Genomic DNA, 12,371 nt, shown 5'->3' on the forward strand with positions numbered 1-12,371 from the left:
TCTGCCTCAGAGTCTCGTGGTTGTGGTCAGTGACTGGGACTGGGGGTGTCTAGAAGTCTTTCCATCTTCTTCCTGAGCTGGGAAGACTTGAGGGGGTAGAAACAGCAGGGCCCCTTGGGGTCTCCTGTCTGCATGGTCTAGCATGGCCGTTTCCGCAGACTTCTTCCCAGCAGGCTCGGGCCGTAAAGGTCTGGAGGGAGAGCCAGTGGGAGCTGTGTCTGCCCTGGCAGTCACATGAGTCCCATCCGCTTCACTCCATTGGTCAGAACCATCACCAGCCTGACCTGGTCCAAGGGAGGGCATAGGACCTGCGCTTCTTACCTGCAGAGTGGCAGAGTTCTGGAAGAGCTTAGGAAGTAGTGCAGCAGCCGCAGGTGGAGGCTCTGCGTTCCCCACCAGCCCTGCTCTGGGGCCTCAGTGGCTTCTTGTGTCCCGTAGGTCCTGGCAAACGTGGCCTACATCATCATAGAGTCCACAGAGGAGGGCACGACCGAGTATGGCTTGTGGAAGGACTCTCTGTTCCTGGTGGACCTGCTATGCTGTGGCGCCATCCTCTTCCCAGTGGTGTGGTGAGTGACCCCAGGAGGAGCTACCCGCACCCGGGGCTGGTTGTCAACCCAGTAGCTGAACTGGCTGATCTTAAATTGGTCGGAACCACCCAGGGCCTCTGGGCTTTTTAGTACAGCTTTGTGGGCTAGACTGCCCACAGAGTGTCCAGGCAGGACCTGTGTCTTTTTCTTTTCTTTTTAGTTGTAGATGGGTATGATACTTTTTACTTATGTATTGTTTTACGTGGTGCTGAGGATTGAACCCAGCAAGACACATTTGCTAGTCAACAGCTCTACCACCGAGCCCAGCCCCAGCCCCAGCCCCAGCCCCGAGTCTTTATCAAGTAGCCCAGGTACTTCTGATGGAGCTGGCCTGGCAGCGTGGGCTGGGGCAGAGCACAGTTCTAGACTGGAGTCTGGGAGGGAGAACTTGGTGGCAACGGGAAACAGCAGGCTGACTTCAGCGGACAGGGAGTTGAATTCCCATAAATAACCCTTTCCTGCCAGGTCGGTGGAGAATGAGGAAGTTCATGAACGCTAGTTAGTGGGCTGTCAGCACATGCACAGTTCTGACAACTTGAGAACCGTGTGCTGCACTCCTGCAGGTGCATGTATTGCATTTTGAGTACGCATAAAGAAGTGCGTGAAGGGAAAGACTATCCGTGTTAAATCACATTCAAAGTGATGGAGATTCTTGGTCTAGTAAGGGTCCAGTGGAGGAGGGAAGAGGGCGGAACAAAACACCTCGCCCCGCCCCTCGTGATCTAGCTCCGTGGCTATTTGAGTGCAGTAAATTCTTCTGAAATCCAGGTTAAGGAAAGCAAAATGCTTCTTACTGAAGTGTCCTCTGCAGAACACTAGTTATTTTCTGGGATCTTGGGGTTTGTAGATTGCTTGGAGCACAGTGAAGCTAGTCCTCATTCCAGCTGGGAGAGCCACACAGCCTGTGTGCACATCCAAGCTCAGCAGACAGCTGCCAGCAGAGCAGGGGACCAGAGCTCCTGCATCCCCCTCCTCCGCATGCTGCCCAGGGGAGGAGTCGGGCCGTAACTGCGCTCAGGCAAGATCCTGCTCTGTACATGCCATTGCCAGGCAGTAATGCCAGGGACCCAGACCAGCATAGATCTACCTGCCACTGGTCAATTACAGTACTAATGAACAGATCCAAATGGCAAGACCACTTCAGCTAAATATCCCTAAAAATACTGTGAATGAAAAAAATAAGGTCTAGAAAAGTAATTTAAGAAATAACATGAATAATTCTTTAGAGTACTCAATTCAGCCAGCACTGGGCCGGTTCCAGCCTTACGCTGGTTAGTCTCCGCGGCAGCCCGCTCAGACCTCACAGAGGCAAGCTCTTGAGGCTTTAGGAAAAGTGGCTTACTCACCACAAGAGGAAGTGGCAGTGCCCGAGGGAGCCTGGGTCTGCCAGACCCTGCCCTCTTCCCTTACCCACCCCACCGCCTGCTGCGCGCAGCCTTGCTCTAGTGGCAGCGCTGTGCGTGGGACTCCGATTGCAGCTTCTTTAGTGACATGTCCCCTGCCTGAGTGGTGGTGGCAGTCATTAGTTACTGGCATAGCACAGCAAAAAAAGACTCCCTGGGGCAGCAGTTTTCCACAGATTAATAAATCTCCACTTAATGAGTTTGCATAAACCATATGTTCACAGCGCCTGGACCCAGACGTAGATGGTGGCCAGCAGCTTTCTAGGGTCAGTTCTCTCACGGTGGCAGGAGACCTTAGCGAGGCTCTGTTGTTATCATAGTCAGGTTGGGGTGACTGTGGGACTGAGGTAGGTAGAGACCAGGAGAGTTCTCTTCACTGAGGCCCTGCCAGACTCACTGCCCCTGTCTCCACCAGCAGAGGGCATCCTGCCTCGCAGGCCTGAGCGCCATAACTGGGGAGGTGCGGGTTAGCATAGGAAGAGTGCTCTGAAGTCACTAGTCCACACTTTCAGTCTGTAATAGGGAAATTCAAGGCCCCAAGCAGCTTGAGCAGGAAATAAAGAAGAATGCAAATTTGCCAGCTAACCTTTTTTCTCCAAATGTTTATTTTTAGGTCAATCAGACATTTACAAGAAGCCTCAGCCACAGATGGAAAAGGCAAGTCCCCTCGTGCTCCTGCACATTGCCCACTTCCCTCTGAACCCCACACTGGGCACTCTTTGGGGTGGGTAGGGGGCCTGGGGACCAGGTTTGCAGGAGCATTCAGTGGATGCATGGTGGAGAAGCATGTGTTGAGTGTCACAGAGACCAGTTGTATACAGAGGCTTGGGGGAGGTTGCTGCATATTGGGATTTCGTTTCTACTTGTGATTGTGATTTTTACCCTCTCAAACTGAATCAGTGCTAGGCATGGTGGTGCAAGCCTGTAATCCCAGTGGCTCGGGAGGCTAAGGCAGGAGGATTGTGAGTTCAAAGCCAGCTTCAGCAACGGGGCAAGTGGGAGTTAAGCAACTCAGTGGGACCCTGAGTTCAATCCCTGGTACCACCCCCCCAAAACAAAAAAAATCAGTGGTGACAAACACCTGAAATCCTGGTGACTCAGGAGGCTGAGGCAAGAGGATCACAAATTGGAGGCAACTTAGTGAGACCCTGTCTTAAAAAAATAGAAAGGTCTAGGGATGTAGCTCAGTAATAGAGCACCTATGGACTAAGTATTCAGTACCAAGAAACACTCTCTCTCTCTCTCTCTGACTTAGAACCATTTGTGTCCTGGAAGGGCCAGCTAATGTTGCCTGTGAGAATAGGAGTGCTATGGAGTGGAATTGGCTGTGTTTAGAGTGGTCTTTTCTGCTGACCTAACATATTTTCAAAATGGTTGTGTTGGTATTAATTTTAAATAAAACTCTGAGTCCAAAAAGAACCTTTAAAACTAGCTGATATTTTAAATGGTTATCCCATTATAACCCATCTGCATCTCCTTGATTTTCCAATCATGCCTCTTGTATCAGAAAAGGAGCCATAAAGAAAATATGTGTTTCAGTGTTTCTGGGCTGGCTTAACTAGTGCCCAGGACTAGGATCCAGTGGCACAGTAGGCCCTCGGATCTCAAAGGTTGCAGTAGCCCTCAGGGGATGTGCAAAGTCTTACCAGTGCCGGTAGTAGTGTGCTTCAAGGCAGAATATTCATTATCAGTAGTAAAAAGAAACAAGTTTTTGTTTAAAAATAAAATATTGTTGCCAACCTTTTATTCTGATTACAAAAGTAATGTGGGGACTGCGGCTGTGGCTCAGTGGTAGAGTACCTACCTTGCATGAGTGAAGCACTGAGTTCGAACCTCAGCACCACATAAAAATAAATAAAAAAATAACACTAGAGATAAACAAAAAAAAGTAATGTGGATTCATTTGAGAAAACATAATGGCCACGAGTCTCATTTCACAGGCTTTAGAGTACAGTTATTATCACATTCTTTCTTTTAAATGGAGTTAAACCTGAACTAGTGTGGTGGCCACGCCTGTAATCCCAGTAACTCAGGAGGCTGAGGCAGGAGGATTGCAAGTTCCAGGCCAGCCTCAGCAATGTAGTGAGACCTTGTCTCACAATAAAAAATAAAAAGGCTGAGGATCTGATTCAGTGGTAAGGCACCCCTGGCTTCAACCCCAGTACGAAAAAAAAAAATTGCACGAAAGCCGATTTAGTGATTTCCCACCACTCTGGGTTCTCTGGGTTCTTATTTAGGGCATGGTATTAAGGAGGCTCTTCCGGTTTGTGACCAGAAGAGTGACTGTAGAGATTCCCTCTGCTCGGGCCTTGGTGCTTTTGTTTCTGGGCAGCCTCATACCCAGGATCATGCCAGGCTCGGACCCATGGTTGCTCCGAGGCCTGCTCCCGACCCCCACAACCTCAGCCAGCGTTTGTCTTCTTTCTAGTCCTCTCTTCTTCCAAAGCACTGGGTTCCCTTTTCCTGCACTGGAATGCTCTCTGTGACAGATACTTTTTTTTTAAGGTACTGGGGAAGCTGAGGCAATCCTCCTACCTTAGCCGCCCGATTGAACTCAGGGTTACTCAGCCTCTGAGCCACATCCCCAGTTCCATTTTGTATTTTATTTAGAGACAGGGTCTCACTGAGTTGCTTAGCACCTCGCTTTTGCTGAGGCTGGCTTTGAATTCACAATCCTCCTTCCTCAGCCTCCTGAGGCGCTGGTATTATAGGCATGTGCCACTGCTCCCTGCTGTGACAGGTTCTTTTCAACAGCTCGGAGCTGGGACATTGTGTGCAGTAGCCTTGCTGGTCGCCTTCCCTGGAGCTGCGTTAGAGAGCCCTCTCTCTGCGTTCATGCAGTGGAGTAAAGGAAGCGCAAAAAATAAAGTGGAGATTAGAATCTTAATAGAGTGCCTTGCCACAAGCATGAAAACCCACCTTTTGGCAATAGTAATTCTTTGGGGATATTTTGTCCTTTTTTTCTCCCATCTACGCATGCTGTATTAAAAAAAAAAAAAAAAACCTTTGTTTTGTCATGTAATCAATAGGGTCCTCCCCCTTACTGTAATATATTAACACAAAATATTTTAACGAGCAGACATCATACCACACATGGAAGACTGAGACAGGAGGTTCTCAAGTTGGAGGCCAGCCTCAGCAACTTAACAAGACCCTGTCTCAAAATAAAAAAATGGAAAGGGATGGGGATGTGGCTTAGGAGTGGAGCACCCCTGGGTTCAATTCCCTGTGCCCAAAAAAAAGAACCTTTCTTCTATCCTTGTATACTTTGGTGTTTCTGAATTAGTTTTCCCCACCACTGGGCCAGAAACACTTGGCCGTCCTAAGGGCAGTGTTTCTCTTTCTCAGTGGTAGGTTTTGGCTCTTTTCCTCCTGGGCTTCATCCTGTGCCCTTGGGACATTCCTCGGGTCCTTCCTCACCAATGCCCTTCTCCTTTCTCTGTTGTTCTGAGATCTGCTGCCTCAGTGCCTTCTTCACCTTGCTTTTGAGGGTCTAGGGGTGACTTGCTGCCTGGCAGTCTCTGCGACCCCTGACTTCACCTGAAGTTGGCCCTCAGCTGAGCACTTGGTGAAAGGCTCAGCCTGGGGTAGACTGCACAGCCACTGAGGCCCCGGGTGGGTCAGTGTTGTCCCCCAGCCTATGTGGTAAACCCTGCTTTTGTGCTGCTGGGAGCACACAAGGCAATTTCTCACTTTTCCACCAGGTGGCAGCATGGGCCTCTTCAGCAAAGAGCAGGGTAAAAGCAGGCGCTGGCACCCACCGGCCCATTCTGTCCAGAACACCCAGTCCTCCTCAGCAGGGACCACCACAAACTTTTGACGGAGGGACCGAGTAGAGTAGAGTGGGGTGTCTGTGGACTGTGAGTGTTGCTCAGTGGGTGAACATTTGCCTAGTGTGTGGGTCTGGCTTCCCTCCCTGGCACAAAAAAATGAGAAGGTTGGATTGTCAGCGGGTAGTTTTTTTTTTTTTTGTTTTTGTTTTCTTATGTGTCAGAGATTGAACCCTGGGGTGTTTCAACTTCTGAGCCACATCCCCAGCCCTTTTTATTTTTAGACAGGGTCTCACTAAGTTGCTTAGGGCCTCACTAGTCTCAAACTTGAGATCCTCCTGCCTCAGCCTCCAGAGTCACTGGGATTACAGGCGTGCACCACTGCACCTAGCCAGACTGTCTTCTTTATTTCCCCCAAATAAAGTGGGGGGAGGGTACCGGGGACTGGACTCAGAGGCACTCGGCCACTGAGCTACATCCTCAGTCCTGTTTTGTATTTTATTTAGAGATAGGGTCTCACTGAGTTGCTTAGCGCTTCCCTGTTGCTGAGGCTGGCTATGAACTTGTGATCCTCCTGCCTCAGCCTCTGGAGCTGCTGGAATTACAAGCGTGCGCCACCGCATCCGGCCCAGTTGTCTTCTTGGTGGATGCTTTTGAGCCAGTCCACTCCATCCTTTGAAAAATGGTCATCTAGTGAAACTCCCAGAGGCTAGGCAGCCACATTCCCTTAGTGAAGTCTCCCCTGTGGAGAGGACTGAGGAACAGCGCTCTGCTAGCTAGCCCCCCTCAGTGGTGACTGCAGTGTGGTCACGCCCTGAAGGGCCGCATGGGAAGGCAGGACAAGCACATGGCCAGCTGCTGTTCCTTATGTGATCCACCTTGTGTGCCCCTCACCTGTCCTGAGATCTGCCGGTCCTGGAGGACAGGCCTGTGGGGCCTCAGGCGGTGACATTGTCGGAGCTGGAAGCAGGGCAGCCACAGGGACCTGACCTTTTGGTGCCTCTTCCTTGGCTGTCATTCCACTGGTCATTTCATGGCCTTGCTGGGACTCGGACTTTAGGTTCTCCTTAGTAGCCAAAGTGCAGTCCAGGCCAGGCAGAGTGCGGCTTGTAGTTGTTTGGCATTTGGGCTGAACACAGCTTCCAGAGAGCCTTGGGTTTTGTTCACTTCTTTGTCTCTGGATTCCTTTTAACGGCATCTGAGGGAGTGTAAAGGAAGACATGAAGGAGGAAGCTGCCTCTGTCCTCAGCCCTTTGTCCCTTCTACCACATGCTGCTTCCTGGGTCCTCTGTCATTGAGATTCCCTGCGCTGCAGGGGCCTCTGAGCTTAGGGAGTCCTGCTCGGTCACGCCCACCTGGTCCCCTGTGCTCCTGCCAGGATCCATCCACTGTCTCTTCTTGAACTTGCAGGCTCCTCTCCCCGGGTGGCTTCCTCTTAGGGTCGGCCTGGGCTCGGACAACATAAATAAGATGGCAGCCTCTACTCTGGTCATCCTTCTTTTGGCCTTGCGTTTCTGTGGGCAAGCCAGACTTACCTTTTATGTGGCTTCAGAAGCCTTTACACGGCGGTGATTGGCCAGCTGTGGCATTCTGGAGGCAGGGTCTGGATCTGAGCTGCTGTGGGTTCTGCAAGGAGCCTTGGCCATAAGAGGAACCTGTGAGGACAGCAGCTCCCCGGGGATCCTCAGGACCCCACTGTTCCCACAAGGATCCCTCCTTAGCATTTTGACTGTTGGCGTTTGCACTGCTGGTACTAAAGCAATGCTGGGCTGTGGCACCAAGCTGCACTAGCAGCCTGTGTTCTTCACTGCCACCTATTCGCAGGGACAAAAAGCTCTCAAGCCACTTAAGAATGGCCTTGATGAGCCAGGCACAGTGGCACACAGTTACGGTTCCTCTGGTTCCTCTGGGGCAGAGGCTCGCAGAGGATCACAGGCTCAAAGTCAGCCCCAGCAGACCCTGTCTCAAAACAACAGGAGGGGCTGGGATGCAGCCTAGGGGTAAAGCCCCCTGGGTTCAATCCCAGTACTGGGGGGCGGGGGGGGATGCTGTGATGCTTCTGTACAGATTGTAAATGTCATATCTCAACCTTGATATCAATATTGATGTTCTGTGGGCAGAGCAGGATGTGCACAGAGGCTGTGCCATGTGGCCTGGGGCTGCTGTGGGTGCCCACCCATGGCCGCTTTTCTCTTGGCTGTTTGTATCTGAAGGAATGACTGGCTGCTCTGGCTACTCAGACTTATAGGCTCTCTGCAGACAGTTTCTTAACAAGGAATGAAGTGACCATGTCACTCCCAGGTTGAACAACTAGCACTATGTATCGCCAATGATATGATCTGTGCTTCCGACTAAAAAGTCGTATGTAGGAGAACTCTCACCTGCCGCTCGGCTTCACAGTCGCGGTTCTGTGGGCATGTTAACAGTGTGATCTTTGAAACTATTTTATATGGACCTTTCTGTATTCAAGAGTCCTGCTGACTCCTGAGAGTGTTTTCCACCCACCTGGCACATAAAGTTTTGTAGTCAGGGGCAGGTGAGCAGGCGCAGTTGGGGGACCATGGGGAGGTCCCCTGGGTTCAGTGCAGCTTCCCCACCCCATGAACTCTGCTGTGTGTTTTGGTTTTTGTTTTGAGACAGGGTCTTGCTAAGCTGGCCTTGAGTTTTCATGTAGAGTCAGGCAGTATGGATCTTCCGCTTACCTGCACGTGATTATAGTCCTGCTACCGGGAAGGCTGGGACAGGAGGATCAGAGGACCGCTTGAGCCCACAGCTGGACCAGCCCGGCAGCATCCTGAGACCTGTCTCCAACAAACATACAAAACCCGCTCACCTCCTCCCATGTACGCTGTGTTTCTTTCTTCCACTTCAACCACAGCAGGCTCGCACAGCAGGTTAAATGCAGAGCAACAATGGGCGTCCAGTTACATTTATTAAGCCAGATACTGCAGAGGTTTACAGATACGGAAAACAATTCTTTTCTTTAATTTTTTTTTCCTGGAAAAGATTTTGTTTTATTTAAACAAGAAAGTGTTAATTATGTTAACATGCAATATCAAGAAACAGGGGACTCTTGGGGGAATACAAGGGAGGTGCCCAGGCCTCACCGTGGTAGGCAAGTCCTCTGCCACTGAACTGCACCCCAGCCTGAAGTATTTTTGAAATGTTTGCTTTACTTTCCAATGTGGTAAATATCGATAGATATGACCCACATAAAAACTCTTTGGGGTCCTCATTCATGTTTAAAAGTAAGGGGTTCCCGAGACCAAACGCCGTAGAGAAGTGGCGTTAGAGATGAGGCTTCTCAAGTCCTTGTTGGTCACGGCCAGCAGAAGCCCGGCTGGGTCTTTTCCTCATTTACCTGTTGAGTTTATTTCCAACTCCCTCTGCTGAATGCTTTTGGTTATTTGAGTTGTCCTTCACCTCAGGGCACCTCATGCCAAAGAACTGTTGTTGTTGTTGTTTGTTTGTTTGTTTTTGTTTTTTTTGGCAGGGTTGTGGGGGTGTTGCTGGGGATTGAACTCAGGGGCACTTAACCACTGAACCACTTCCCCAGCCCTTTTTTGTATTTTATTTAGAGATGGGGTCTCACTGAGTTGCTTAGTGCCTCACTTTTTGCTGAGGCTGGCTCTGAACTTGTCATCTTCCTGCCTCTGGGATTACAGGCATGCACCACTGTGCCCAGCAGAACTGGGTTTTATTTGGTATATTCATGTAAACAAACCTAATGGACAATGTGCTGGAGCTGGTGGGGCAGGCCCACCTGTGGTCCCCAGGTTTGATGTCCCCGAGGCTGAGGCAGCTGGGCTGGAGGTGTAGCTCAGTGTTGAAGTGTTCCGGGGGAGGGGGAGGCCCCAAAACCACAGAGCCTGCTGGTGAGAGAAATGGTGATTGTGTATGGAGGCGACTCATGTTTATGGGTTTAATTCTTGCTTTCCTTAGACAGTATTCTTTTCCCTTTTTGAGTAATCTGTTTGCAGACTTGGGGCAAGACCTCCCTGTGTCCTCGAGCCCTCGACCCCAGGGTTAATTCATAACCCCTGTGGCATGAGTTGAAATCCCCTGATGTTAGCTCTTTCCAGTCTGGCTGGGAGCCCTGGTCCCCTCCTCTGCCTTCTCTACACTTCCCTGAAATCCACCTCAGAGCCTTGTGTTCTCGTGTGTGTGTGTGTGTTTTCTGTTCCTTTTTTTTTTATCCTGGTAAAATAAGTGTGACATACACTTGAACTATTTCAAGTGTCCAGTTCTGTGGCATTGAGTGCATTTACCTTATTGTGCAGCCACCACCATGACCCATCTCAGAAGTTCCCTTCCCCACTGAGCCCTGCAGGCAGAGCCCACTGCCTCCTCTGCAGCCGTGGTCACTGTTCTGCTTCACTGTCCATGGGTCTGGCTGTGTTAGGGTCTAGGGACCACAGATCAAGGACACCAGTGTCTACCTCTTGTGTGTGTATGGTGCTGGGTACTGAACCCGCAGGCGCTCTGTCCCTGGGCTGCATCCCCAGCCCTTTTTATTGAGACAGGGTCTTGCTGAGTTGCCCAGGTGTCCTTGAACTTGCGATCCTCCTGCCTCAGCCTTCTGAGTTCCTGGGATCACAGATATGTGCCACCACGCCCTGCAGGTTCTCTTTTTAAGGCTGGAAGATGCTCTGTCACGTTATACCGCGCATAGTCGTTTCCTCCATGTGTCAGTGTCACCTGGCAGCTTCTACCTTGTGGTCATTGTGAATGAGGCTGCTCTGAACTTGGGTGTACAGATGCCTGTGTAAGTCCCTGCTTTGCCTTCTCTTGGGTGTGCACCCCGCAGTAGAACTGCTGAGTTGTGTGATAATCCTGCATTCAGTGTTTTGAGGACTGCTACACTGTGTCCCACGGTGGCCAAATCATTGTGTTTTCCCAGCAGCATTGTTCACAGATTCTGATTTCTCTACGTCCTTACCTACACTTAATATTTTCTGGTTTGGTTTTTCCACATGTGCTGCAGATTGCACCCAAGGCCTCATGCATGTTCAGCACACCCTCCACCAGTGGGCCACACCCTGGCCCTAGTGGGTACCCCCATGTTCAGAGTTTTACATTTTTTAAATTAAGTTTGATTTTTTCATTTATTTTTGGTGCTAGGGACAGAACCCAAGGCCATGTGCATGCAAAGCACCACTGAGCTGTACCCCCAGACCCTCATGTTTTAAAATTTTTAGAACATGTTGTTATTTATTTATTTATTTATTTATTTATTTATTGGTACTGGGGATTGATTGAAGCCAGGGCCCCATGGACCTGAGGCAAGTGCTTTCCCACTGAGCTGCATTCCCAGCCCTTTTTATTTTTTGAGACAGGGTCTCATCAAATTGTCTAGGCTGGTCTGAAACTTGGGATCCTGGATTGTAGGGGTGGGTCTGGCCTGTTCTGTTGTTTGTAGCAGCTTCCTAACGAGTGTGAAGTCGTGTTTCCTAGTGACTCACTGTGTTCAGCATCCTCTCAAGTGCTTGTTGGCTATTCATTCATCTTCTTTGGAAGAATGTGAATTTGGGTCCTTTGTCCATTTTGATTGGATCATGCCATGGTTTGGATACGGTTTGTCCCCTGAAGGTTCATGGACCCGGAAGCCTGGTCCCAGTGTGGTGATGCTGAGGAGGGAGGACTTGAGGTGGGGCTCACAGGAGGCAGGTGGCTCTGTAGGAGGAGCATGCTCTCTCCCGGAATGAGTGTTCTCGCACAGAAGCCCAGCAGCACTGGTACCAGGCTCCGGGGTCTGTAGGATCGTGAGCCAGGTCAGCCTCTTTCCATCATGAGGAGCCCATGTCGGGGCAACCCAGAGGAATGGAGGCTGCTGGTTTGTCTTTGTTGTTGCTAAGGCTCTCGGTTCGCTCGGCTCGCTGCAGTATAGGCGTGGAGCGTGTGCCGGCTGCCTGTTCCCTCTGTGCATGTGTAACACAGTGTGAACGCATGGTAACTTGCCCTTTAGAAAACACCTAGCGCTAAAAGATCTGCCCTTGTCTGCTTGTGGCAGAGTAAGTTCAGTGGTGGATGTTGCCAGAACAAGCCACTGACTGCTTTTGGAAAATTATGACTTTGTCATCTAAGTTGGGTTTTTTTGTTTTGTTTTGTTTTGAGTATCTGAGATTGAACCCAAGGGTGCTTAACCACTGAGCCACATCCCCAGCTCTTTTTTGTATTTTATTTAGAGACAGGGTCTCATTAAGTTGCTTAGGGTCTCACTAAGTTGGTTAAGCTGGCATTAAACTCATGACCCTCCTGCCTCAGTGTCCTGAACCGCTGGGGTTACAGGCATGCATCACTGCTCCCGGCTCATCTAAGTTTTTGCTAAGTAAGAATATAATCTTTTTTTGAGAGAGGAAAAAGCAGAGATTCTGTCTTCTAACTTATCAGGATATAATGATATTCCAGACAAACTTTGGCCCAGGGGCCCATCTCATTCCACCTGTCCTGAAGTCTCAGTCCAGTGCTGTCATGCCAATTTGTGTATACATCACCACAGCTGCTTTTGTGCTACAGGGCAGAACTGAGTAGTTATGACAGAGGTCATCTGGCCCATAAGGCCAAACATTCGCTGTCTCAACTGTGATAGAAGGAGGTTGCCATCCCTT

At 50.1% G+C, this 12,371-nt stretch overlaps 1 protein-coding gene across 2 annotated transcripts in view; it reads left to right on the top strand.

Annotated features, from left to right (window-relative positions):
• Nucleotides 1-12,371, top strand: part of Gpr107 (G protein-coupled receptor 107) — a 64,794-nt gene that overhangs the window by 33,837 nt on the left and 18,586 nt on the right. For both annotated transcript variants that reach the window (XM_058581843.1, XM_046451314.2), the window contains exons 13-14: nucleotides 439-569; nucleotides 2,607-2,650. In XM_058581843.1, the coding sequence (XP_058437826.1) occupies nucleotides 439-569; nucleotides 2,607-2,650 (175 nt within the window). The remainder of the gene's footprint in view (nucleotides 1-438; nucleotides 570-2,606; nucleotides 2,651-12,371) is intronic.

The sequence above is a fragment of the Marmota monax genome, unplaced genomic scaffold, assembly GCF_021218885.2.
Source record: "Marmota monax isolate L192 unplaced genomic scaffold, Marmota_monax_Labrador192_F-V1.1 WCK01_AAM20220418_F8-fsc00020, whole genome shotgun sequence".
In the NCBI taxonomy this organism is placed as follows: domain Eukaryota; kingdom Metazoa; phylum Chordata; class Mammalia; order Rodentia; family Sciuridae; genus Marmota; species Marmota monax.